The 25,174-nt window shown below is 39.9% G+C and overlaps 1 protein-coding gene across 5 annotated transcripts in view; it reads left to right on the top strand.

Annotated features, from left to right (window-relative positions):
* Positions 1 to 17,198, top strand: part of CEP120 (centrosomal protein 120) — a 70,251-nt gene extending 53,053 nt beyond the window's left edge. For all 5 annotated transcript variants that reach the window (XM_028103694.2, XM_028103695.2, XM_088023245.1 and 2 more), the window contains 3 exons: positions 457 to 555; positions 13,038 to 13,183; positions 15,733 to 17,198. In XM_028103694.2, coding sequence (XP_027959495.1) covers positions 457 to 555; positions 13,038 to 13,183; positions 15,733 to 15,970 — 483 coding nt within the window. In that variant the 3' untranslated portion in view covers positions 15,971 to 17,198. The remainder of the gene's footprint in view (positions 1 to 456; positions 556 to 13,037; positions 13,184 to 15,732) is intronic.
* Positions 17,199 to 25,174: the final 7,976 nt, after the last annotated feature.

Here is a 25,174-nt window from a genome sequence, read left to right as displayed (position 1 = left end):
TTTTTGCCAAAATATGAAAGTATCTCTACTAGCTCTTTTTGTTGTAAGACCAAGTTCCATGTCATGATAGGCCTCCAGAAGGAATAACTTGGTTTCTCAGATTTAGAGTGCCTGCTGAATTGGAATGCTAACAGTAAGAACTGCTTTTTGTAAAAAATTAATGTGTTTTGCACTCTCTACACGTTTTAATACATTTATAGTAACTGTCTGGAGGTTAAGACTGATTCAGTTCCTTTTAGTATAGGCTGTTAGGCAGTAAAAATACGACTATATTTTAAACAAGAAAATGTTCATGTGCCATAATATTTATAGTAAATTATATAACAGTTTTAGATGATGTCGTATGTTACACTATATAAACTCTTTTCTTAAGCCAGACTCCTTGTATATATTATCTTTCAGTGATTGTACACAGTGGTATAGTGTTTCACTTGATACGATTTTAATCACTGTTAGGTTGAACTTGAAAGGAAGTTGGAATCTGCAACTAAGTCTAAACTGCATTACAAGCAGCAGTGGGGACGAGCTTTGAAAGAACTTGCCAGACTTAAACAGGTATGTAGTTTATAGCTGATGATGGATTGTTCATTTTATGTCTTTCTGTCCCTTGATTCTTTACAAGTATGTGTATTTGGCAATATGTCTTATGTTCAGATGTGTCCATTTCAATTTCCAGGGCTATTTCTGACATTAGGAGGTTAGGGGCTTTTTTAAAGATCTTAATTAGAAAAAAAAAATGAACTTTTAGGTCTTTTTTTTTTTTTTTAAATAGCCAACTATCCTCCCCAGAAGAAAGTGGGAATAATTTATTTTACTTTCACTTATAAAATGCCTTTTTTTTTTTTTTCCTCTTAGTATAAATTCCTTCCACTGAAAGTACCGTTCAGGAGAGAACTTGAAGAAAAACTTAAAAAATTTAACATGTCCTCCAACCGAAGAGTTTATTTTAAATGTTATTCCTAGAAGACATAGTCATTTATTCAGCGAAGAAAAGGAGAGACAATTTTTGCATAATTTTACAAGAATTTAAAAAGTGATAGTGGTTTCCTGAGTTCTTCTTACGTTACTTTTCTTCCCCCTCCTTCTTGCTACTTGATAACAAATGCCATAAGCCTCAGGAGAAATTAGTCTTATTTTGGGGTGCAATTTCCTCAGATGATTAAGATCAAGTAAAATGTGAGCAAAGTTTTTTAGACTCCCAACCTACTTGACCTCACACTTTCAAGGCTCAGTAATGGTTAGCTTTATTCTAACTTCTGCCTTTTTTTAACAGTTTTATTCTGATTGAAATTTGGCACATAGGGCCTTTCAAATTTGTATTCTTTATATCTGTCTCCATGACCGTTAAATGCTATTAAACATCTTTGTTGTATCGTATTTATTGCTGCCCGCCCTCATAGAGAATTACGTCCAAGACTACAGGAGAATTAATAGTACTAATTTGCCTTAACGTAGCTCCTAGAAGCGTTGAGATGACACAGAATGACCATGAAAGTTCACAGGACTAAGGATAGATGAGTGTAAGTGGGGGCCTCCTGTATTCAAGCTACTGCCCTAGATTTACTGATGTAGGTAAAACTTAAGTCTTTCCCTCAGGGAGCTTGCAATTTAGTAGTAGGGAAGAAAATTACAAGTATAACATTTATATTTAAAAGAGCCCTGAGAAGCACCATCCAGAGTAGTCCGGAGAGGAAAGTACATCTATTTTATAGCACTTAAGAAAGGTGTTGGGGAAGAGGACGTATTTGAGATAGACCTCTGGTGAGTGGCTTGTGATTGAGGAAAGTCGTGAGGGAAATGCTGGAAATAAAATCACTGAAATGATTATGGCAAACAGGCACCAAGTTGGAAAGCATAGACTGTACTTGGACCCCAGAGAAGGACCCCTTGTAGTGGTCATTTTGGGCGATAAGGACTGGAACTTCAGTGGGAACGGGACAGATTCTTACAAAACAAAACAAAACAAAAAACATAGTTTTAATGTGGAGTCGATTTTAATTTTAATGTGGAGTAGAAAGTCAAAGATGATGCCCAAGGCTAAAGCCTTACCATCTGGAAATAGTTTTCCAGTACAGAAATGCAGTATTAAGATGAGAAGGAGATAGGACTTGCAAAGTTGGACATTTTAACTTTTGCAGAGAGAAATTCAGCAAGCAGTCAGAAATAGGATCCGGTGTAGGGAGGCTGATGGGGCTTGAGAACAGAGCAAGGACTCCCTTGCAGAGGGGAGAATTGAAGCTGTGGCAGACAGAACTGAGTATCCTCAGGTTTGCAGAGGACAGAGGAGAGCTGATCGTGGAGGCAGCAGCTAGAAAGAGGGTGATCATGACCATGATTTCCAGCTGCTCACTTCTTGTCATTTCATCCTAACCAAGATCCCTCTGCAGCAGGTAATTTTATTTCCATCTTCCAGACAAAAGACACCGAGACTTCGAGAAGTCGAGTCAGGTGCACCTGCTCACACAGATCATGAGTGAGCAGGTGAGGACTGGAGTCCAGGCTCTTTCCCCTTTTTTCATGTTATCTTTTTATTCCCTAGAAGCCAAATAATGCAAGAATTTCAAGAAGAACAAAGGGAGCCAGGGAAGGCTTTAGGGATTTCTGACAAAGTACTGAGGCACAAGTCACGGTCTGGCCCATCCCAGCCAGGAAAGTGGCATCCCTGACATAGATAGGCGAGCTCTGATGGTGAGAACTGAGTGACTTTTGAGCGGGAAGAAGCTGAAGCCACGATGCCAGGGGCCTTAGGTTACATACGGTACAAGGTGGAGAAGCCCGAGGAATTGGGAACAAGGAAATAATGTGTTGGGAGTAGCTGTTAAAAGTGACCGGATTCAAATTCTCTCAGAGGTGGTTTAGAACACGTCCTGAGAGGTAAGGTGAATCTTGGCTCTACCTCTTGATTTTTTCACTGTACAAAGGAGGAGACTAACTTCTCCTCACAGGGTGTTCTGAGAATTGAATGAGTAGTGGTTTATACAGCGTTTAATACAGGTTTGGTACTGGGATATGCTCAGTACATGGTTAACCATTGAAAGGAATTGAGCCCTAAAACTGTTGTGGAGTGTTCTTGGTTTTAGTCAGCGGGGATCTAAATGGTTGGTAGCTTTGGATATTTTTGGGGACAGAAAAATATTGGAGGGATTTGGTACTACGGTGTTCTAGTCAACAGTTTCAGATTTTTAAGTCTACAGAAGCAGCGGATGTGGTTATATAGTAATAGCAACAGGGAAGTGGGTAGGATATAGTTTGAGTAATAACAGTACTTCGTATTTACATGGTAGTTTTATCGATGTTCTTTAGAAAACTGTATAGAAGGGGGAAAAGAAATCCTTAATGTGCAGATACACCAGAGAATCTGTAGAATGTCCTAAAGACTGGGTATCCAGAGATGAGAGAGCATGGAGTCTGTAGTTCTCACTTTCCCTCTTTCTGTCAGCCTGTCCTTACCGGGAGCCTGTGGTGCCCCTTGCACACGAGTGGATGCTCCCCACAGAGCGGCGCGGTCTCATGGCGAATCCCGCGTCCAGCTGGGAGGACTGGTAGTTCTCCAGGGTCTAGCAGCGTGGTGAGATATCCAAATGAGGTTAGCCAAAATAGAAAAATAAGTGTTAGAAAAAATAAGAGGACAGTGGGCTTACCACTGTATTTTATCCCTCAAAGCTAAGGGGAAAATGTTTGAAAGACAGTGTTTGAGATACCACGATCAGATTTGCAATCATTTCCAGTCTTACAACCCGGAGTAGATGGGGAAGACATGGGAGACGGTGCCTGCAGCCGAAGAAAAGTGACATGGTGAAGGCTCAGAGATTCAGAGAATGGTAATTCAGTAGAAGCCATTACCAAATTCAGTACTGAAAAGGCAGAAAAGTATCAAAGTATTAGCTGTTGATTAGTGATGACTCTTTTCTCCAAAGGAAATGCCCTAATTACTGAAACAGAATTTCATTAGAATTGTCTCGAAAAGGCTGCCACCTGCCTGCCCTTCCTTCCTAGCACAGGCCTCCTTGTACACTTTTGCTGTTTTCTTGCTCTTCCCGTTTAATTCCTTCTTTTCTGTTTACCCTTTCTTCCTCTGTCTTTTCTGCCCTCTTGCCTAAAAACCATGGGCAAAGTAATTTTGGTGTTTGTTCCTCCGAACAGAGAGGTTATCATCACAAAAGTCAGATGCTTCCCTTGGAGTTAGTGTCTGTATTAAGAAGAAAACAGCCCTACATGACTGGCTCACCTCTGAACTATTTGCTCAAGAAAAAGAGTCTCCTTCTTTGAGTGCAGTGATCTTCCCTGCAGCGTAATTCTGTTCCTTATCCCACAAACTTTCTGCTTTGGAAACACCACTGTAAACAAACTTTGAGGTCACTAGGCATCACTGATGGTCTACAGACGACTTTTGAGGTTGGGCACTTAGGAAGAAATGCAAGAGCCATACTGAATTGTGCTCTGCCACTAACTGTTTGTTGCAGGTTTAAAATTAATAACTTCATCAAATAGGCACAATTCATACGTGTGAAAATACAATTTTTTTAGAACTTTTTATTAAAAACACATTTATTGTGTTTGAATATAAAATTGGAATCCTCTCTCTGCTTTTGTTCAGAGGACTGTTTGTGCAACTTCTTGTTTAAATTGGATTAGTACCATGTTAATTTTACATTGCCTCTGGTGAATAGCCACGGGGCGGTAATCTCTGCCAGTAATTTGTCACAGCAAAATCCTCTGGAGGGCCATCCAAAACATTTGTGTAGCACGGATTAGACGGGGAAAGCCATATCTTAGATTGTTAATAAATGTTAATGACAAAACCCAGCTGGTAAAGCTTGGAAATAAGATCTAATGCTTGGTGCCTATTGCCAAAAGAATGTTTAAACAGATTTCCATTACTCAAAGGTGACCCAGTATCGTCAGTTTGTGAATTAAAAAATCATACTCTTCCAACGATTTAGAAAAAAAAATCTTTTCCTCACAACCATAAAAATCTGTGTTTCCAAGCTGTAATTTTGTGTTGTTATTGTTGGTCTTTGCAAACGGGGAAGACAACAGCTGTAAAATAGAACATTAAATGGGTCCGAACTTAGAAAACAAGGAAATGAGCCCCAGACATTCTGGATTTGATATCTTTGCTACAGTGTGTAGCACAGATCTTTAAAGAATTCTGATTGTTAGACAGTTAAGGGGAAATTTAGTTTCTTTTCCCCCCACGTCCACGAAGATACACTGTAGAAAAATTTTTAAACCCAAACACTTGAGTTTCCTTGTTCTACAGTTACTCAAGGTTGTCGCTTTAACTTTTGTTTTCTAAATAATATGTTTAATAACATTTCTTGTCACCCTAGAAAATAATTATCTAGGTAGAATAAAAGCCACTACTTCTTAAAAAAAAAAAAAAAATTAAGAGGTATGAATTTGTTGGTGGAGAAAATTTAACATTTTCATTATGTCGGATCCATTAAAACTAGGTACGTTTGTTCCCAGGACAGGAAACAGAAGGAAGATTTGGGGTAGCCTGTGGGTCCCTTACCATATTTGTGCACAGTAGATCTGTTTAAAACTAAGCCCTGATGTATTTAGTTAAAACAACACAGACTTCATTGGCTGACATCAGCACTATCTTGTCCAGCCTCCTGCTTATCCACTCGGGGTAATTAATTTGATTAATTTATAAGTAATTTAGCCAAGGAGGGGATGTAAATCTTTGTTTAAGAAAACAGTTGGAGGTCCAAGTCTTGGTTAAAAACTGTGTCTTGAAACCATCCAGGCCCTCCTACTGACTTGTCAGCTCTGGGTTATTTTCAGAAAACTTGACTTGAGTTCCTTAGTTTCGTTGTAAGTTTTTCCCACAGACTTACATGGTATGTGTGAGTGGGAGAGTCAGTAGTGGCCACTTTTTAGCCGCTGTTTAGTCTAGTGTATGCATGTTTACATCTCCTCTCTGGATTTATAGGCAGCTAAGGCAAAATAAAGATTATACTCACTTGATGGAGGAGCCTTTAACCCAGAGCACCTGGCAACAGAGAGGATTTCTTTCTCTAACCTCTAATTTTTGTGCATGCGTGATGATTATTAATGCCATATACTTGAAGAAAAATGCGAGGCATTTAAAGGCTTTTCTTCAATATTGGAGAACTAGAATGTTTCCAGGTTCATAAAGTGACAATTTTATAGAGTGAGCTAACATCATATAATTGGCTTTTAGTATTTCTTTTCCTGCTTGTAATTATGCTTGCTTAACTGTAAACAAATGCAAATTTTGCCGCACTGCATAACACAGAAACTAGTAATCACCAGTCATCTTATCCCCTTCTCAGCTAGAGGTAACAATTGGGTATATTTTTGTTGAGCTTTCTTGTCCTTTCTTTTTTAATAAATAAACTTTTTAAAAGAAATATATCCTAATGGTCCAAAGAGGAGGGGGGAAAAAAAAAAAAGGATTCTTATACACCCCAACCACCACCTTCTATTTTAAGAAACAGAGCATTATCAGTGCTTTAGAAGCCCTCCATGTGCCTTTTCTCTCAACTGCAACCCCTCCAGAGGTAACGGACTACTTGCCTAAAGTGGGTATTTATTTTTCCTTTGCTTTTCTTTTGTGTGTTTTTGAACTTTATATATATAGATGGAATCATTCTGTTGTCTACCTTATATGAGTTAAAATTGCTTTTTAAGATATAGCTGTAGTTCAATTTTATTGCTTTATAAAATATATGAACATAGCACAATTTATCCAGTCCTTTTTCAGTGATTTTTTTTTTTTTTAACTTAGAATGAGACAACACTGAAAATCTTTGCCTGTGTCCCAAGTTTCTCTAGAGTTTATATCAAAAAGTAGAGTTTCTGGTAAAAGGGTTCACTGGTTTCTTCTGCTTTGCTAAATATGGCCAAATTACTTTCCAAAGTGGTTGTACAACTTTTCAGTTCCCAAGAGTGCTGTGTAATTGTTATTCTTCAATACCATGTCCAACACTTGCCTATTATAACATGTATTCATTTTTTCCAGTTTGGTGGGTCTGAAATAATATCACTTTGTGGCTTCAGTTTTCGTATCCTTGATTACTTCTTTGGAGCATCTTTTCATTTCTTTATTAACCACTGGTGTGGTTTCACTGGGGAATGCCTTTTTATGTCTTGGGCTCAGTAGAAGTCAGTCAAAGGTAATCCAGATTTTCAAATCACCAGAAGCCAAACTTGAAATTACTATCACTCTGTTGTACAAAATAGGTGATAAACGATGGAGAATTGTAGTAAAGAATTGGAATCTTTTGAATGATACAGAAATTCTAGAACTGAGAAGTATTTTAAATGCAGGGTAAGAATTCAGTAGGTGAATTAACAGCATATTCGATATAGCAGACCCAGGGATGTCTCAACCGAAGTCAGTAAAAAGCATCCAAGGTGAAAGGGGCGGGGCGGAGGGGTGGGGAATGGATGGAAAATTTAGCCAAGAACTTGAGCGTCACGGGGGATAGAGTATACGAGACTGACTCCCTTTTGTGTGTAACTGAGACCCTGTCTTAGTCTGTTTGGGCGGCCATAACAAAAGACCACAGACTTAACAAACAACAGATCGGTTTCTCAAAGTTGTGGGGGCTGGAAGGCCAAGATCACAGTGCTGGTGTGGTCAGGTTCTATGTTTAGGGAGGGCCTGCTTCCCAGTTCATAAATGCCCACCTTTTATCTGCGTCCTCATGTGGTGGAGGCACCAGGGAGCTCTGTTGGACCTCTTTGATAGGAGCAGTAATCCCATTTATGAGGGCTCGCCTTCATGACCTAATCACCTCCCAAAGGCCCCATCCCCTAACAGCTCAAAACGGGGATTAGGTTTCATTACACACATTTCCCCAGCTATCCGAAAGTAGAGGGTTCCTGTAAAACTTCTTGGAAGTCAGAATGGTGCAGAGCAGAGAGTATCCCCAACTTTCCCCCAGTTGGTGTTTCCCCACTTTGCTTTTACAAAAGACCTACATTAGTATGGTGATGGCTTTTTTTTTGTAGTAGGGGAACTCCTCTTTAGATTTGTTTAGCAGAAACCATACTAATGCAGGTTTGTCATAACAATGAAGCAGTGTAATACCAACTTACAAAAAGGTGGGAAACCTGTATGCATTTGGGAGAGACACAAATATTAAGCCTCGAGCAAGCCCTCAGGAGACAACAGAATGAGAGAGAAAGCCGTATTTGAAGAGATACTAGGTGCGAATTCTCTGAAAGTGCAAAAGGTATCAGTTTATAGATTGAAGAACATTTATGAACTCTAAACAGAATAAATACAAAGTAAAACATACCTAGATTCATATTAGTAAAATTGACAAAAAAGCAATGAATACCGTAAGGGATGGGGGTACAGGTAGACATGGCCTTCATGGGAGCAACAATCCAGACAGATGACTTTACAACAGCAGCGAAGGAATTCATAAGATAATAGAGTAACATCCGTGAAGTACTGAAAGAAAATAACTGCCAACCTCAAGTTCTGTATGCAGTGAAAATGTTCTTCGTAAGTAACAGTGACCTAAGACTTTTCAGACTAACAAAAATTGGGAGACTTTGTCATGGCAAACCTAGAGTAAAAATATAAGGTGTTCTTCAGGCAGAAGGAAAACAATCCCAGACGAAAACAGGAGAATAAACAGCAATGGAAATAAATATCTGACTACATACAGTTATTGATGGTAGAAAACACTCACAGCATTTGTTGAGTTTGATATACGTAGAATTAAAATTCATGACAAAAACCTAGAAGGACAAAGTAGAAGAGAGATGGAGGAACAAATAGTTAAAATGTTTAAAGTATGTTCCGTTATTTGTGAAGTATGTTCCATTATTTGTGAAGTTGTCAAAGTCCTGATCTGTATTATTATTTCTTAAAAAAGAACAAAAATGACTAAGAAGCTGAAGGGGGGGGGTGCAGTGGGAGTGCACGTGAAAAGACAAAGGATTAATCTAAAAAAGACCAGAGGAGAGAATAACATCAAAAAGATGGAACAAGTACAGCGTCCTAACATGTAAAGATTTAAACCAGTTAAATGACCAAGTGCTTTAAATATAAATGGACTAAATACTGTCATTAGAGACAAGTATTACATGAAAAACTAAAAACAGCAGCAGTATGCTACTTAGAAAGGACACAGCTTAAAGGTAAGGATACAGAATGGATAAATTTGAAAGAGGGAAAAGTATGTACCACATTAATACTAATCACAAGAAAACCAATCTAGCACTACTTTTGTCAGGCAAAGTAGACTACAGGGCAATACCTGTCTCTACACTATCTAGTGTGCATCATCATAAAAGGGTCAATTCACCTGGAAGATGACAACAGTTCTACCTGTGTATGCACCTGGCAACAGCCACAAATTTATATGAAGCAAAAAAATCAGAACTAAAAGGAGGCAACCCTCTCAGGTCCCCCCTCTCTCTTCTGAAGCTTTCTATCGCTCAAGAAACTTTACTATTAAAGGAAAAATAGACAATAACGGTACATTTTACCATAACTCTCCAAGGAAGTGATAGAGCAAACAAGAACATCAGTAACGATTTAGAAGATTTAAACAACACAACCATTGGTACATATAGAATATTTTATAAGAGAAATCTAAAATGCACATATTCTAGTACACATGGAACATTTAGCCACATTGCTCACGTGCAAGATCACACTATTCTCAACAAATTTCATAAGGTTGTAATTGAGTGTATCTTATGTCCACAGTGAGATTAATCTAAAAATTAATGAAAAGCTCATATCCCCAAATGATTGAAAATTAAGTACTTCACTTTTAATTGCCCATAGCTAAACTGAAAACCACAAGTGAAATTAGAAAATGTTTTGAACCAAAAAATAATACAGCATATCAAGATGGGAGATTTAATGCAAACTGTGCTTAGTGGGAAATTTTATAACCTTGAGTGCACTTAAAAAATAAGCAAAAAATTTATTCTTTAAATATCCCTTTCAGATGGTCAGTAAGAATAAGAAATTAAGGCAGTTAGAAGAAAGGGATGAATAAAAATTAAGGAAATGGGAAAACATACAACAAAATCAACAAAGCAAAACGTTCTTTCTTGAAAAGACCTCCTTCATGGCAGAGTGTTCAAGGACAAAAAGAATATGCCCTAACTTCCAACATCAAGAATAAAAAAGGGGGACACAGGGCTGCGGATCTCATAGTCATTGAAAGAGGTAAGAGAATGGTAATAAAAACTTTCTGTAAACGTGAGAAACGGAACTTACAAAACTGACACAAGAAGAAATAGAAAATACTCACTGGATAGCTGTTCAGGAAATTGAATCTGTAATGAAAAACTTTCATATAAAGGCTCTAGGCCTAGATGGCTTCACATTTGAATTTTAGTAAAAATTTTAGAAATACCACTAATTGTAGACAAACTGTTCAGAAAGTAGAAGACTGAACACTCCTCTTTTTAAAATGAGACTAGCATAATCTTGATTCCCAAATCTGACAAGGACAAGAACAAAATAAATTGGACAGTCCCAGGAACATTGATAAACCGCTTAGAACAATCACAACAGGGTTTATTAAACAAAAGCAAACATGGTGGTTTACCACCTTAAGAAAACAAAGGAGAAAAAAATCAAAAGGGTAGATTAGTTGGAAAGGAGAAAATAAAACTGCTATTATTTGTAGATGACACACTTAGAACACCAAAAAGTATCTACAGATGATCTAGAATTGGTGAGTTTAGCAAGTTTGCTGGAAACCAAATGTCAGTGTTAATTCTCTATACTAGAGCCAATTAGAAAACGAGAACTTAAAAACTCTGCCATTTACAGTAACATCTCAAAAGAAGAAATACCTCGGAGCATATTCTAAGAAAGTTGTTACCCTTAGTATATAGAAAAGTCTGAAACATTCAGTGAAATTAAATAAGACCTAAATAATTGAAGAAGTAAACAGTGTTCACGGATTACAGAATCAGTATTGTAAAGATAATGGTTTTGGCCAAGGCGATCTGAAGATTAAGCATAATCATCATCAAATCCCAGGGGCCTTTTTTTTCCCCCAGCCATAGAAACAGATTTATATGAAAATAGACTGTCACTTATCAGGATTTATTATTTTAAAAGTTACAGTATTAAGGCGGTATGATTTAATGCAAGGGTAGAGAAACATCAGGTTAGAGGGTCGTGAGTGGTGTTACTGCCAAGCAGCAGGAGAGGATATTTTTTTAGTAAATGTGGCCATGTCAGTTGGAGCGCTTTGGGGGCGGGGGGGAGGGGGGAGATAAGAAACGATCTCACACATACTCAAGTGTATACATATGAATTATTGATCTAAATGAAGCTTCAAGATGGTATAAAAGAGCATCTTCATACAAGAGTCTCTTCAAGACTGAGGCAGGCAAAAAAATTCCTTAAATTGGACATAGAAGGCACTAGCTAGAAAAGCATAAATTTGGACTATGTTAAAATTAAGTAAGAAACACCATTACAGAAATGAAAAGGCAAGACAAAACTAGTGGAAAAGATTTGCAATTTAAATAACCAACAAAAGACATCCCTGTATATATAAGGTACTATAAATATATCAGTAAGGAAAAATGCATAACCAAGTAGAGCAAAGGGCCAAATGGTTGAACAGGAACTTAACAAAAGAAGAATGCCATTTAAATACTAAACCATGTTCAACCTCATTAGTCTTGGGAAAAAATGCAAAATAAATTTACAGCGAGATACCGCCACATAAACCTATCAAAATGGTGTAAATGCAAAAAGAATTATATTACCAAGTAGTGGTAAGAATATGGAGCACTGGAATGCTCATAGGGAAGTATAAATTAGTACTACTACTTTGAAAACAGTGCTTATTAATACTGAAATTCTCCTACTCTGGGGCCCTTCTGTTTGAATCCTAGGTATATACCCAATAGAAAGGCATACAAACATGAGCCCATAGACACGTACAGTAATATTTACATCAGCGCTAGAGAACAAAACTTCAGACTAACCCCGAGTTCCTTCCACAGCGGAATGAAAAGATTGTACGTTCATCCAGTGTAATACTATGTAATAACGGGCAGTCATCAGCTTTACCGAATACAAATCCATCTGCAAAACAATGTTAACCTAAAGAAGCCACACGTGAAGTAATACCTAGAATTCCATTTCTGTGAAGTTCAAGCGGTCACATCTTATTTGTAGCGTTAAAAATTAGGGCAGTAGTTATCTTGAGGAAAGGAGGGGTGGTCAGTGGGTCGGAGGAAGCACAGGGCGCTTCTGTTTCGTGATCTGCATGGAGTAGTTTGCTCTGTAAAATCTCACCACTCTGTACACTTCTCATGTGTAAGAACTCTGTTTACCGTTATTCAAAAGTTTATGTTGAAAGACAGAGGACGACATATACCTACTGATAGAGCTGTCCCCTTTGGGGCTTTGGTCCTAATGAAGGCAGAGCACCCGTCCCTACAGAAATCTGTGCAGAGAACCACGAGCTGACTCTGTTCGATGATGGGGTGTTTGCAGCCCCGCCTGTGGTACCAAACGCATCTGTTACTGAGAGAGGGGTTGACTCAATCGTGGATATCCACTCCGGGGACGGTTGCACATTTATTTTAAAGACAATTTGTCCTACGTTCAGGTTCTCGTGTGAACGTAGAGAAGAGAGTAGAAAGGTGTATGAGTGACCCGAGGTGGACGAGGAATTAATGATCAGTGCAGAGACTGTTCATTCGGTTTTTCGCAGTGTATCTTTGTATAATAAGCCATTTCTTAGATGCTTTTGCCACTGGTCCTTGTGACAACTCATCGGGTTGCCAGCAGACTCTTCCTCCCGTCACCTCGGGTTCTCTTACGGTATCTCGCTAACCTCAGTCACTGACCGTGCCTCGGACGGCTGTGGCTGGCAGCAAGAAGACAAGACTGTTCAAGAGAACCTGGCCCTTTCCGGACAGTGCGCATCTCGGAATGAGAGCGCATGGCTGTGTCATGGGTCCTGTCTAACGGGATTATGATCACAGGTCAAGGTCGTATGAAATATATTTACTCCTCACATTCGAGTTCTGCCTTGTTTCTTTCTTTCCAGCGGGAACAAGAAAGTCAGATGGCTCGTCTTAAAAAACAGCAAGAAGAACTGGAACAGATGAGGCTCCGTTACCTGGCTGCTGAGGAAAAAGATACGGTGAAGACTGAGAGACAAGAATTGTTGGATATCAGAAATGAATTAAACAGGTATAACAACCAAAAAATGCCCTTTTTCTCTCCCCTACAGAAATGGGAGTTCCAGTAGGAGAACCTACCATTGTGTTATAGACATGGAAGATGTTAGAAATAACATGACCCTTGCCTCCTAAAATTTTGCTGTCACATACCTACAGCATTGTTTTCTTTTTTGTGGTTTTAGTTTAGTTTAGCATATAGGTATTAAGCTTCTGCTGTTTGCTAAGCACAGTTTTGGTGGCTTAAACGCAGATAGCCATTTGGCTATCACATTTGCAGATTGTGCAAAATTGAGTCTTACCGTTAATATCTTAATAAATTAGGATTTAGCAAGGACTTAAACCACTGAGTACATTAGAACCGAGAATCCTCTGTATAAATTATAAGGCAGACTTCATAAGTGATGGGGAAAACAGGAGCAGACCGTTGATGTGAGGAAGGCTGGGAGGACGCGCCTCTCACAGGGCCATCGGTGGAGGTGTTCACAAGTCCGCATTGGTTCCACCACACCTGGGTGTTCGTACCGATGTGCAACACGTTTTCAGGTCAGTCGGCTTCCTAGAGAGCTTCCAGGGGAATGTGACCAAAACGGTGGTCGGGAGAGAGGGAAGTTGAGCGTGAGAACTCCACGACAAAGCATCGGATAGCTGTCCTCAGGTATCTGCTGGGCTCCCAAGCTAAAGAGAAGTAGGTGCCCCTCTTGCACAGGATCGTCGCCAGCAGATGGAAAGGATAAGGCTACGTACCAAGTTCGGTATAAGAAGGAACTTTCTACAGAACACTTCCACAAAGTTGTAGGTTCCTAGGGACAAGAGTGTGCAGGTGAAGTCCAGACATAGTGTCCGTCAGGGCCGTCAAGTTTCCCTTGTTAACTTTGTCGGGTTTCTTCAGCTGCAAGGTTCTGAAATTCTACTGTGAGCCTGATTGGCGATTTGCATTTTAGTAAAGATGCAGTAGGGACCATCTGTCACTGGTGTAAAAGTTCTGTGTGTCCTTCATGCATCAGGAGATGAACAAGAAAATGGCTAGGCTTTCTCATACATAGTTTGAGGTTGTATGTTACTAGTTTGCACACAGGACCTCCTTGTCCAAGAAAGCTCTAAGAATTAAAGTAGAGGGAACATCCACAGGGATTGCTCTAATTTGTACCCCTGTCCCGTTAACCACTTGATTGCCACCCGAGTCCCAAAGCACAGTGCTTTGACTGCTTAGGTTTTTTTCTCTTAGAACAGATGGCGATGTCTGATGGCCATCTTGGACTGGGTAGTTCAGTTTCATGTTCTTTTGTGGGGACTCTTAAGGGATCATATGAATAAACCCAAGTATCTACCATCAACAGTCCCACACCCTTCCCGGGGCCAAGTCCTCCCTGTCTGTGAGTGCAGGACTCTCCTCACTGGCTCTTCTGCCTCTTCCTCACTCTGCATAAATTCTGAAGTGGATTTGGTCCTCATGGGCATACTTATCCTGAAGACCATTCAGAAGCAGGGGCTTAGACTCCACTGCTTCATCCTTCCCACTTATGAAGATAAAATTTAGCAGTAGTTGCAAATTAAAACATTTTTGTAGCCACTTGCATAAAGGAGTACGAAGTTCTCTCTTAATTGAACACACTCACTTAAAACATACTCCACTGTCCAAAGTTGGTGTTATGGTCACTGAGGAAAGTATAGTAAGTATACTCAACATCTGCAAGGCCACGTGGCTAACAGTATGCCATTGGAAACACCCAAGTCCCAGTCTGGTACCTGCTGTCCCTTCTCTGACTCCTAGATGAGGCGTCACAAACATACAAAATCTTAAAAGGTCCATGCCGTCTGAACCAGGCATTCACATGGAAACGATGTCACTTTCTACGAACACTTGGTGATAAAAGCTCTGTAATAGTAAAGAGTTTTCCTCTTCAGTCACTCCAGTATCCCCAGCACCTAGCACTGTTGGGTACATACAGGTATTTGTTGAATGACTTAAGGAAATTTTGTTCAAAACAACAAAAACAAAGATTTACCAACAACCTAAAGACCAGCAATAAAGGGTGATTAAAGAAGGGTACATCCAAGTGAAGGAATGTGGTGAAGCCCTTTAGAAGACGCTGAAAGATGTATGAAAACATTTTATAAGTGGGGAAAAAAGCAGTATACATACAGCCTTGCCTCTATACCAAAAAATTGATGAATTTTTTAGAAAAATATTTAACGTACATACACATTTTTAATTGAAAAGAAATGCAGAAAATTACTACTTAGATTGGTTATCTCTGGATAAGATCATCACGATTTTTGTGTGTGTGTGCATTTCTAGAACTGCTACAGTTTGTGTCTATTTTACAATTAGAAAAACAAGTATTGTTTTCAAAACTGTCTGTTACGGGCATGAGGACTCTGGCTAGCCAAGCGGAATACTGGTTTTTGTTATCTTCCTGAAAATAATGCTACAGGCATAATTTCCCATTAAATCATTTTTTGAAACGGTGTTTTGTTAACTAAAAAAAAAAAAAAAAATCAAAAACCACAAGAGCACTTGTTGCCTGCTTAGAGTGGCGTTTGTTCTTGACTTCTCAGGTTACGGCAACAAGAACAGAAACAGGACCAGGATTCCAGAGAGACTGCGAGCGGAAAGATGGACAGCCCGCGCGGCAATACCCTGGAAGGAGGTTTGGATGATTATTTGACTCGACTCCTGGAGGAAAGGGACACTTTGATGAGGACGGGTGTGTACAGTCACGAGGATCGGATAGTAAGTGACCTGGACCGACAGATCAGGGAGGTCTTGGCAAAAAACAGTGCCAGTAATGAGTAACGTTTGGAAAATCTTTACGGAGACTCCAGGCCCAAATTTTAATTTCATTGTAAACGCCTTGAAAGAAGGGAAAGTGGATGTTTTAAAACCAATTTTCAATTTTTTATAAGCAAAATTTTGTATGTTACTGTACAGTATTTATTTGATTTTATTTACCTTATGCTACCTCTCCCACTCTGGTTTTACTTGTAATTGCATTTTATATACTCATTTTAGGTGACTTTTCAGTGTTTCTCATAATTTATAGTTCCACAGCTAACTTTCACAACAGCTTTTCACGAGATGTGTCCTTAGAGAAATGACTGCAGTAATTTCCAGTTGTATAATTTTTCATGTTGAGCCAAAAGAGTGTGTGTTGCACTTTAAAAATGCTGCGTCCTATTCATTTGACTACAGCTATATCTCGAAAGTTGAGGCCAATTGTAAACAATTTTATTTAACTTACTTTAGACAGCCCGTGTTTTTAACTTGTAACATTTGCAAGTGACAAGTTTGAAAACAGAAAGCAAGATCAAGGCAGAGAAGCGCTAGGCTCTACTGAATGACAAACTAGGCATTTATTTAAATAAAGTTAATACAGAATAAACTTGTTTCAACACCCTTTGAATTTCCAAATTTTCACCGTGCTCCTAACTTTCAGGAAGATGAAAGTCGCAAGTTTAAAAAGGAGCTCATCTGCCCACTAGTGCCCAAGATTGTATTGTTTTGTTTCCTTGAAAAAGAGGGATTTTTTCATTTTTTATTTTCCCGTAACAGTAATGCTAGTTCTTAACCCAAAACCTCTGTAATGTAACAGGCAGAAAGACACAAAGGCTTCTGCTGAGAAAGTAGAGTGAAAAACGTTTTTACTCGCCCTAATTTTAATCAGTTGGTTTTTAAAGTATTCGAGATGAAGTCATTGGATTTATGTAGTGCCCTTCCCTGCGAACTTCTGAGAATTCCTGTACATCGTCTTGTTCATAGCCAGCGTTTGCCTTCGGGGCAACACTTCCCACCTCCTTTTCCAGAGTTTGTTAGCAAATTCACAGATTAGGTGAGGCTTAAAGTATAAGTAGTTTAAAATTTCTGATTCCCAAATATAATACATTTAAGGATATTTTAGGAAATATATAGTGTTTACCGAGAACTTCCCTAAAAGCAGAAGAGGCAGTTTGGAAACATGAAAGTAATTTTCTCTTGTTTTCAAGGTGTATTTTTTGGGGGAAAGTAAATAAAGCCCCTACACGCATTCTATGTTTTATTTTGTTTCCGTAATAGCCAAGTATTAATCTTCTAAAAACCACCCAGCAGTAAATGACAGAGAAGGAAGTTACTGCAGGAGAGGCTAACGACTCTGTGAATCACAGCAGGAATGTGAAATATTAATTATGGTTAGACGTTTCTCTCATTGATTCTCCTGCCACACACATGGACCGGAGGTATTTTCGTTTCGGGAGGTCCCTGGGGAAATAGGGTGCACTGTCTTCGCTTGCTTTGCGTGCTGTGCGTGACTCTCTTCCAACACTAGAGGGGGCCTCAGATTTAGAGAAACAGAAAGGACCTTTCCCATCGGGTGTGTGGTTCACTTCGCCGTCTGTAGGGCCATCCTCTGGCTCTGGAACTTCACCAGTACCAATCAGAATCCTGTGCCATGGCGAGCTCCTGAGCGGTCTGTTACGTCTGCTGCTCCACAGGGCAGGCCGGTGGCCGGCGCGCCCCGTCGCGTTGTGGTTTGGGTTTCGAGGGGCATACGTTGCCCGTACCTTCATGGGTCTGAAAAGTGGGAACATGTGAAATTCTACCACCTTTTTGTGGTCCTTCAGCAACAGCCATCTCGCGCGTAAGGGTCATTTCATGAATGGAAAGGTCCTGTCCGGGTCGGCGAGTTGAGCGTCTGCGCAGCAGGTGAATGAAAGCGGGGGGGTGGGGTGGGGTGGGCTCAGTGAGGTGGCTTCCTCATTCCTACACCTAATGGCAGACCTTTCGCCGGATATTTTCAGGGGAAATAAAGTTTACCTCTAAGATGTTTATGCTTCCTTGACACGGAGGAAGCCGAGTCCGCACGTCTGAGGCCGGTGCATCCTGCGTGCGAAGGGTGTAGCAGGTCGACCAGGTCAAGGCGGTGCCCCGTCAGGAAACCTGGCGAGTTCCTTCACCGCTGCAGCCCAGGAATTTAGACCAGACCTGGGTTCCCGTTTGCCGAGGGGGGAGTCTGAGTCTGATTTAAGGACGTACTGGGGCACTGCACAAACATCCGGGGCAGAGAACAATCTAGTCTGACCACATGACTTTCTTGCCCACTTGCTGTTCTGTCCAGAAGCTGCCCAGCCTGAATGTCAGTTCTCAGTTCCCAGAACATACTGCTTGTTCTTCCAGTCTGAAGAACGGCCCTCTGCTAGCTACGTGTAGAATTTTAAAATCTGGCCTCTCCGCTACCACTGTGTCTACCTTCACGGAATAGCTGACTTGATTCTTTTTATAATTCACAACCATAAAACTCACCTTTTTAAATAAGGGTACAATTCAGGGCTTTTTAGTATATTCTCACGGTCATACAGCCATCACCACTATGTGATTCTAGAACATTTTCATCGTCCCCAAAGGAAATCCCATAGGGATTAGCAAGTCACTCCCCATTCTCCCCTCTGCCCAGCCCCCGGCGACCACTAACCTACCTTCTAGCTCTGTGGCTTTGGCGATTCTGGACATTTCATGTAAATGAAGTCCTAGAGTCTCTGTTTAAAACCAGAAATAAGAGAAAACCCGAACTACTTTTCTATAAGCAGTTCCTATGGTAGACAACGTTTTATCACATGTTGAATGAAGGGATACAGAGATGCAGAAGGCCAAAATAATGGCGTAATGTGTGTCAATCTGGTAAGAAGATAGCTCCATTCTTCCTGTCAATTGCCTACCAAAGCAGGGATGAGCACTAATGGTGAAAGGTGAAAAATGTTCTGCTGTAACGTCTCGGAGCATTCCCGTGGTGCTGGCGATGATTACTGGTCCAAGGCTCCTGGCATCTTACCAGAATTGCACACCGTCCCCACGTTCTGCCGAGGTTGGCAATAAGGAGAAGCATGGTTAACCACAGAGTAAGGTCAGGGAGGACAGAGGACAGGTCCAGCCAACTTCCTGCCACATGCCAGGACTAAAATAGCACCTGCCACATGCAGGCACTCAAAAGTTGTTGTATCCATAAAGACATAAGAAAAGACTGTGTATGGTCTCCAGTCAAAAGACATAAAAAATGAGCCACGATGGAGATGCTGGAAAAAAAAAAAAAACAAAAACAGGCTCTCCCGACCTTAACACCCAGGTCCTGCTGAAGTCGACTTCTTTGTTGCACTGTCATGCTTTTAAAGATTGTGCCTTGGGGCGCCTGGGTGGCTCAGTCGGTTAAGCGTCTGTCTTCGGCTCAGATCATGATGCCGGGTTTCTAGGATCGAGCCCCACATCAGGCTCCCTGCTCAGCAGGAAGCCTGCTTCTCCCTCTACCCCTGCCCCCTCCCGTGCTCTCTCTCTCTCTCTCTGACAGATAAGTAAATGAAAAATAAAATAAAAATTGTGCTTCAAATGCTTGGAGACAGAAGGAGTACAAATTACCGGGGGCTGGGGCGGGGAGTGAGAATGAGTGCTGAGTGGAGACAGAATTTGTTCAGGATGATGAAAAAGTTCTGGATCAGGGATAGTGGAAATAGTTGCACAGCCCTGTGAATATATTTAAATGCCAGTGAATTATGCACTTAAAAATGGTTACAATTTCATGTACATGTATTTTGCCACAATTTAAAAAAAAAAAAGCTTGCTTCCTACATGAGTGGCCTGTCAAGCCATTCTGGAAGATCCTATCTTCTCATTCCCTGACAGCAGGAATGGATCAGACGCTTCATTAGATGTTTGTTGTACCTTTGTTAACAAAATCCAGAGTTACTGAAAATTGATGGCTACTTTTCCATTCTGACTTCTAACGGTGAATTGCAGGATCCTTGAAACTTGCTGTAACACACCCGTGTTTTACAAAATTAAGGTCCTGTTGTCGAACAACAAAAACCAAGACCAGAAAAACCCCACAACAGACAATGTTTCATTGAGCAGACAGTCCAGACCATGGACATAAACCGGATAGAGAATTTTTCACAATGGATTTCAAGTTGCCGAAAGTAGGCTTTGTAGTCTTATTGTTGGTTGGTCGTCTTACCAAGCAATGAAGTGATTTGTGCGGGAGCACTGGATAAAGTCTGCTTGAATAATTGTTCCTAGGGTACGACGCGAAAGTGTAAACCCATCTTTGATGGGTTTTGGCAACGATAACACAGGCTCTGGAGCCCAGACTTTTCCAGCATTCCCTTTCCTGCTTCCTGCTCTGGAGCACTTCTTATGCTTGCTTCTTCCTCCCCTCTTCCCTTGGCTTCCGTGACTCAGGGAAACCAAGATGTCATTCATCTATCTTTGTGTACGTGGGAAATTCAGACAGAATTGTGTAAGCACCTGCATTTTTCACGAAAACCAAAAGAACTAGAGTGTTCCCTGATTGTATTCTATAACCTCAATTTGGCATCAAGTTCGAATCCACTCGTGTTAGGAATGTAACTGTAGAAAGGCTGCGATATACTTAAATCTCATTTTATTTGCTTCTCGGGGGGTTGTCTTCATGTTTTTGTTAGAAATGTTTTTACAGATGGAGGCTCTTCAGATATAAAGTTGCTGAAGTGGAGACTCAGAAGTTTAGCTTTCAAATTAAAGAGCAGTGGAAATCTGTTTAGAGAGATTAATTTATAGATAAATAATTTACTGACTGATACATTAATGTACAAGGATCCCTAGAGGCTTTTAAAGATGTAGTCATTATATTCTTAAGGTTTCTAAGAATGTTAAACCTGTCATTCAGAACCGGAGAGAACTAAAATAAAGGCCCATTTATAATTTCTTCTTGGAAACATTTCATCCACAAATCCATAGACAAATATTTTTTCTTTTCCAAATAACCTAATAGTTGGACAGCACAATCCTTTTCTTGATTAACATGTTAACTAGTCAAAAGCACGCAGATGCATTGGATGAATGCTGAGTTTTCCTCAATATTTTCTATTAAAACTTGGCTAGAGAAAAAGAAATATTACTGCAAAATTTTACTTTGACATTATTGTAAATTTTAGTGAATGCCAACCCAATACTGAGAGAGTCTGTGCTTGGTAGGTTTGCAGTTATTTTAAGCTCTTCTTCAGCAAATTCTCCTCTTAGTAAAGAGACTGAACAGGATTAAAGCATCAAAGAACTAGTTCCCTTGCTCTGACTTCTTTCTGTAGCCTGAAAAGGCAACATTTGTTTGCTAACATTTCCATCTGTTTGCTTGACAGAAATTCTGGATTGTCAAGCAAGACTGGTACTGTATTCCTTGAGTTCAGTTCAGATTTTGTGCAAAATCTGATGCCCTGAACAAAGTACGGCAAATCAAGAACTTGAGGCATAAATACTGAGCACCTATCCTTAGTCATGCTGTTTAGATTGGGTGAGCCAGTGTAGCCGACTCGTGTGTTCACCTGATCGTGCCCTCGAGGAAGGAGATTTCGATTCCTGACTTAGCTTCATTGTCGGCAGATGAGACTAATGGTCTTGTCTTGGTTTCTGACAGATGTTTATCTAGGTAACTGAAATTCGTAAAATTTCCACGAAGAAAACAAAGGTACCAAAGTAGGAAATAGTTTTATAAATAGTCTTCAGAAGTAATTTAGCCCACAGACTCTTTTTGCCCATAAAAATTGTATTGGCCAGCCCTCGCGTGGCCTTCCATCAGTCGCTCTGTTGTCAACCCACACTTCTCTCTCTGTGCGTGTGTGTTTACCAGGAACAAATGACACGCAGAATGTATCTTTTAAAAGATTCTTTTAAAAACCCACAAAAACTTGAAGCAAAGGAGAAAGAGAAAGAGCAGGAAGAAGAGCTCACACCCCAGTTTTGTCCTTTGGCCCACCTTCTCCCTTTCTAAAGGCTGTAAGGTACCAGCTGGCTCTGCTCTTCTTTGCCTCTTATGTTATGGTTGGGACCGCATTATCACCGTCCAGACCCACGAGATACCTGTGAATCCAGCCGCGCCCATCTGCAGGAGTAGCAGACCTCAGCCTCGTCTGTTGCTGCCTGAAGCCCCCGCCTTGAAACTTGCTGCATTCACACAGCCACATACCTCCGGTACGTGCCCTTCCTGGGCACGTCCCTCGGGCGTGTCCTCCTACCAAATGAGAGAGAAGAATCTGCCCATCCTACTGAGATCAGATGAACTGAGGTATTCATCATGACTGTATATATTTTTTATATTGATATGTTATGTTTACATACATATATAAACTGTGGAACGCCTTTGTTTAGTATGAAATTCTATTTAGTTACATATTAATGGCTCATGCTTTCTTCCTCTTACGGTATCTTAGAGATCATACCCATTACCGTTATTAGTGAACAGCAGTAGGTGACAGTGGGCCTCCTGCCTTCACAAATCAACAGCAAATGGACAAAAGGTCATTTCTGCATTTTTTTCTTCTCCTCATCTCTTGTCTCTACTCACTGTTGGACCTTTGCTGTGATGACTGCCTCCTAGCCATCTAAGGGGACAAAAAAGTTCCCTGTCACAGCATTATTAATAAAAGCTCTAATAATGCTTGTTTAGGTCAAAAGAGACTCTTCTCAGATTGTGTCAGAGTATTTTGATACTAAGAGTAATATCAAACCTGTTGCAAACACATGCTCAGCTTAGTCATAAACTCCATCCACTTAGCTACTAGTCACATGGCAAGTGCAGAGTTAACTATGGGAGAAGAATGGAAAAAACACAACCTGTATGTAAGCCTGTGCTCCGAAAAGCTGGTGGCGGGGGGGGGGGGGGGCGGGGGCGGGGAGGGAACGTGGCAAACTCAGAATCTAAGATGGCCTTCAGATCCATGGGGTCCAAAGCTTTGTATAGAACATGGCGATAGGCAGTTTGGGGTACAAGTGAGAAAAAACATTTATCAGAATCCAACATTCATTCCTGATAAGCCCAGGAAACTAAGAAGGGAACTTCTTGATAGAGAACATCTATAAAAACCCTGTGGGTAACATACCTCATGGGAAGAGGTGAGGAATTTCCGTAAGATCAAGAACATAACAGCATCTGTTCTCAGTATCTCCATTCGACATTGTATGGAAGGTTCATAACCAGTTAGATAAGGGCAGAAAAGATGGCGGCAGAGTAGGAGATAATAGTCTTCAGCCCCCAACAACAAAAAAAACATGTAAACAACTGTCCGTGAATGAAAATAGCCCTGGGAGGACTCAGGAGTCCAATTATAAACCTATAGCAACCCCGTAGAGCCAACAAGAATAACCACACACAAAGAATCCCTAGGAAGACTGGCATAGCTGAGGCATCTAGAGACAGCCAGGAACAAAATATTTTAATATTGTAGCAGTGGTGTGTAAAGAATTTAGTATAAAGGTTAAAAGACAAAAGTATTAAAAATAATTACAGGTACAATAATTGATTAATGGATGCACAGTGCAAAAAAAAATGTCAATTGTGACTTCAGAATCAGCATATAGGGGGAGAAAAGGATGGGGGTTTTTCTGTATGATCCAAATTGTTACCAGTTTAAAACAGACTGTTATATCCTGTGTAAGCTTTGTGTCAAAGCAAAAATCTACAGTACTTACACACAACGAAAAAGAAATTAAGGCATATCACTACAGAAAATCATCAAATCACAAAGGAACAAGGCAACTAAAAAGAAACAAGACAGTTAATTGTCAGACCTTACATCTATAATTACTTCAAATGTAAATGGATTAAATTCTATCAAAAGACAAAATGGCTGAATAGATTTAAAAAAAAAAAAAAAAAAGACCCAACTATACGACGCCTTCAAGAGCCTCACTTCAGTTTTAAGGATAGAAATAGGTTGAAAATGGAGGGATAGAAAAAGATAATTCTTGCAAATGTAAACCAAAAGAGATCAGGGGATAGATACAGTGCTATCAGACAAAATAGGCTTTAAGTCAAATACTGTAATTAGAGAAAGAAGGTCATTATTTAATGAAAAAAGAGGTCAATTCATCAAGATGATTTGGGATAATAAGTATATATTCACCCAATATCGGAGCACCTAAATACGCTAAGCAAATATTAATAGAGCTGAAGGCATAAATAGACAGCAAAGCAATAATAATAAGGGACCTCAGTACTCTACTGTCAACGTTGGGTCTATCACCTGGACAGAAGATCGATATGGAAACATTGTATTTGAACTACGCCACAGACCAAATGGAGCCAACAGACTTATTAACACCCTACTGTTCAACAGGAGCAGAACACACATTCTCCGCAAGCACACACAGAACACTCTCCAAGGTAGATCATATGTTAGGTCAAAACAAGTCTTAAAGAAGACTAAAATCATATCAAGTATCTTTTCCAGCCACAACAGTATAAACTATAAATCACTATCAGGAAGAAAGCTGGACAATTTGCAAATATGTAGAAATTAAACAACACACTCCCAAACACCTCATGGATCAAAGAAGAAGTCAAAAGGGAAATAAAGAAAAATGAGACAGACAAAGAAGGAAACACAACACACCAAAAGGTATGGGATGGAGCTAAAAGAGTTTTAAGAGGGCAATTTATAGCAGTAGAAGCCTCAATTAAATAAGAACCTCAAATAAATGTGCTAACTTGATACCTCAAGGAACCAGAAAAGGAAGAAAAAACTACCCCAAGGTTAGCAGAAGGCAGGAAATAACAAAGATCAGAACAGAAAGAGAGAGTAAAAAGACAAGAAAGAAGATCAATGAAATTAAGAGCTGTTTGTTTTAAAAAAGATAAAATCGACAAATGCTTAAACTATGAAAAATGAGAAAAGACCCAAATAAAATCAGAAAGCAAAGAGTCAGCATTACAACTGATACTGCACAAATACAAGGGATCACAACCAGACTACTCAACAATTATGTGCCAACAAATTGGATAACCTAGAAGTGGACAAATTTCTAAAAAAATAAAACCTACCAAGAGTGAACCGTGAACAAATAGAAAATATGAACAGACCAATTACTTACTTGAAAGGATACCGAATCAGTCATCAAAAACCTCCCAACAAACTAAAGTCTGGGATCAGACGGTTTCACCGGTGAATTCTACAGAACATTTAAAGAAGAATTAATACCAGTCTTTCTCAGACTTCCAAAAAATTGAAC

This window comes from Eumetopias jubatus, unplaced genomic scaffold (assembly GCF_037043125.1).
Source record: "Eumetopias jubatus isolate StellerSeaLion01/CBP00866 unplaced genomic scaffold, mEumJub1_p1.0 scaffold_5, whole genome shotgun sequence".
Taxonomy (NCBI): domain Eukaryota; kingdom Metazoa; phylum Chordata; class Mammalia; order Carnivora; family Otariidae; genus Eumetopias; species Eumetopias jubatus.
This window is presented reverse-complemented; position numbering and strand designations above follow the sequence as displayed.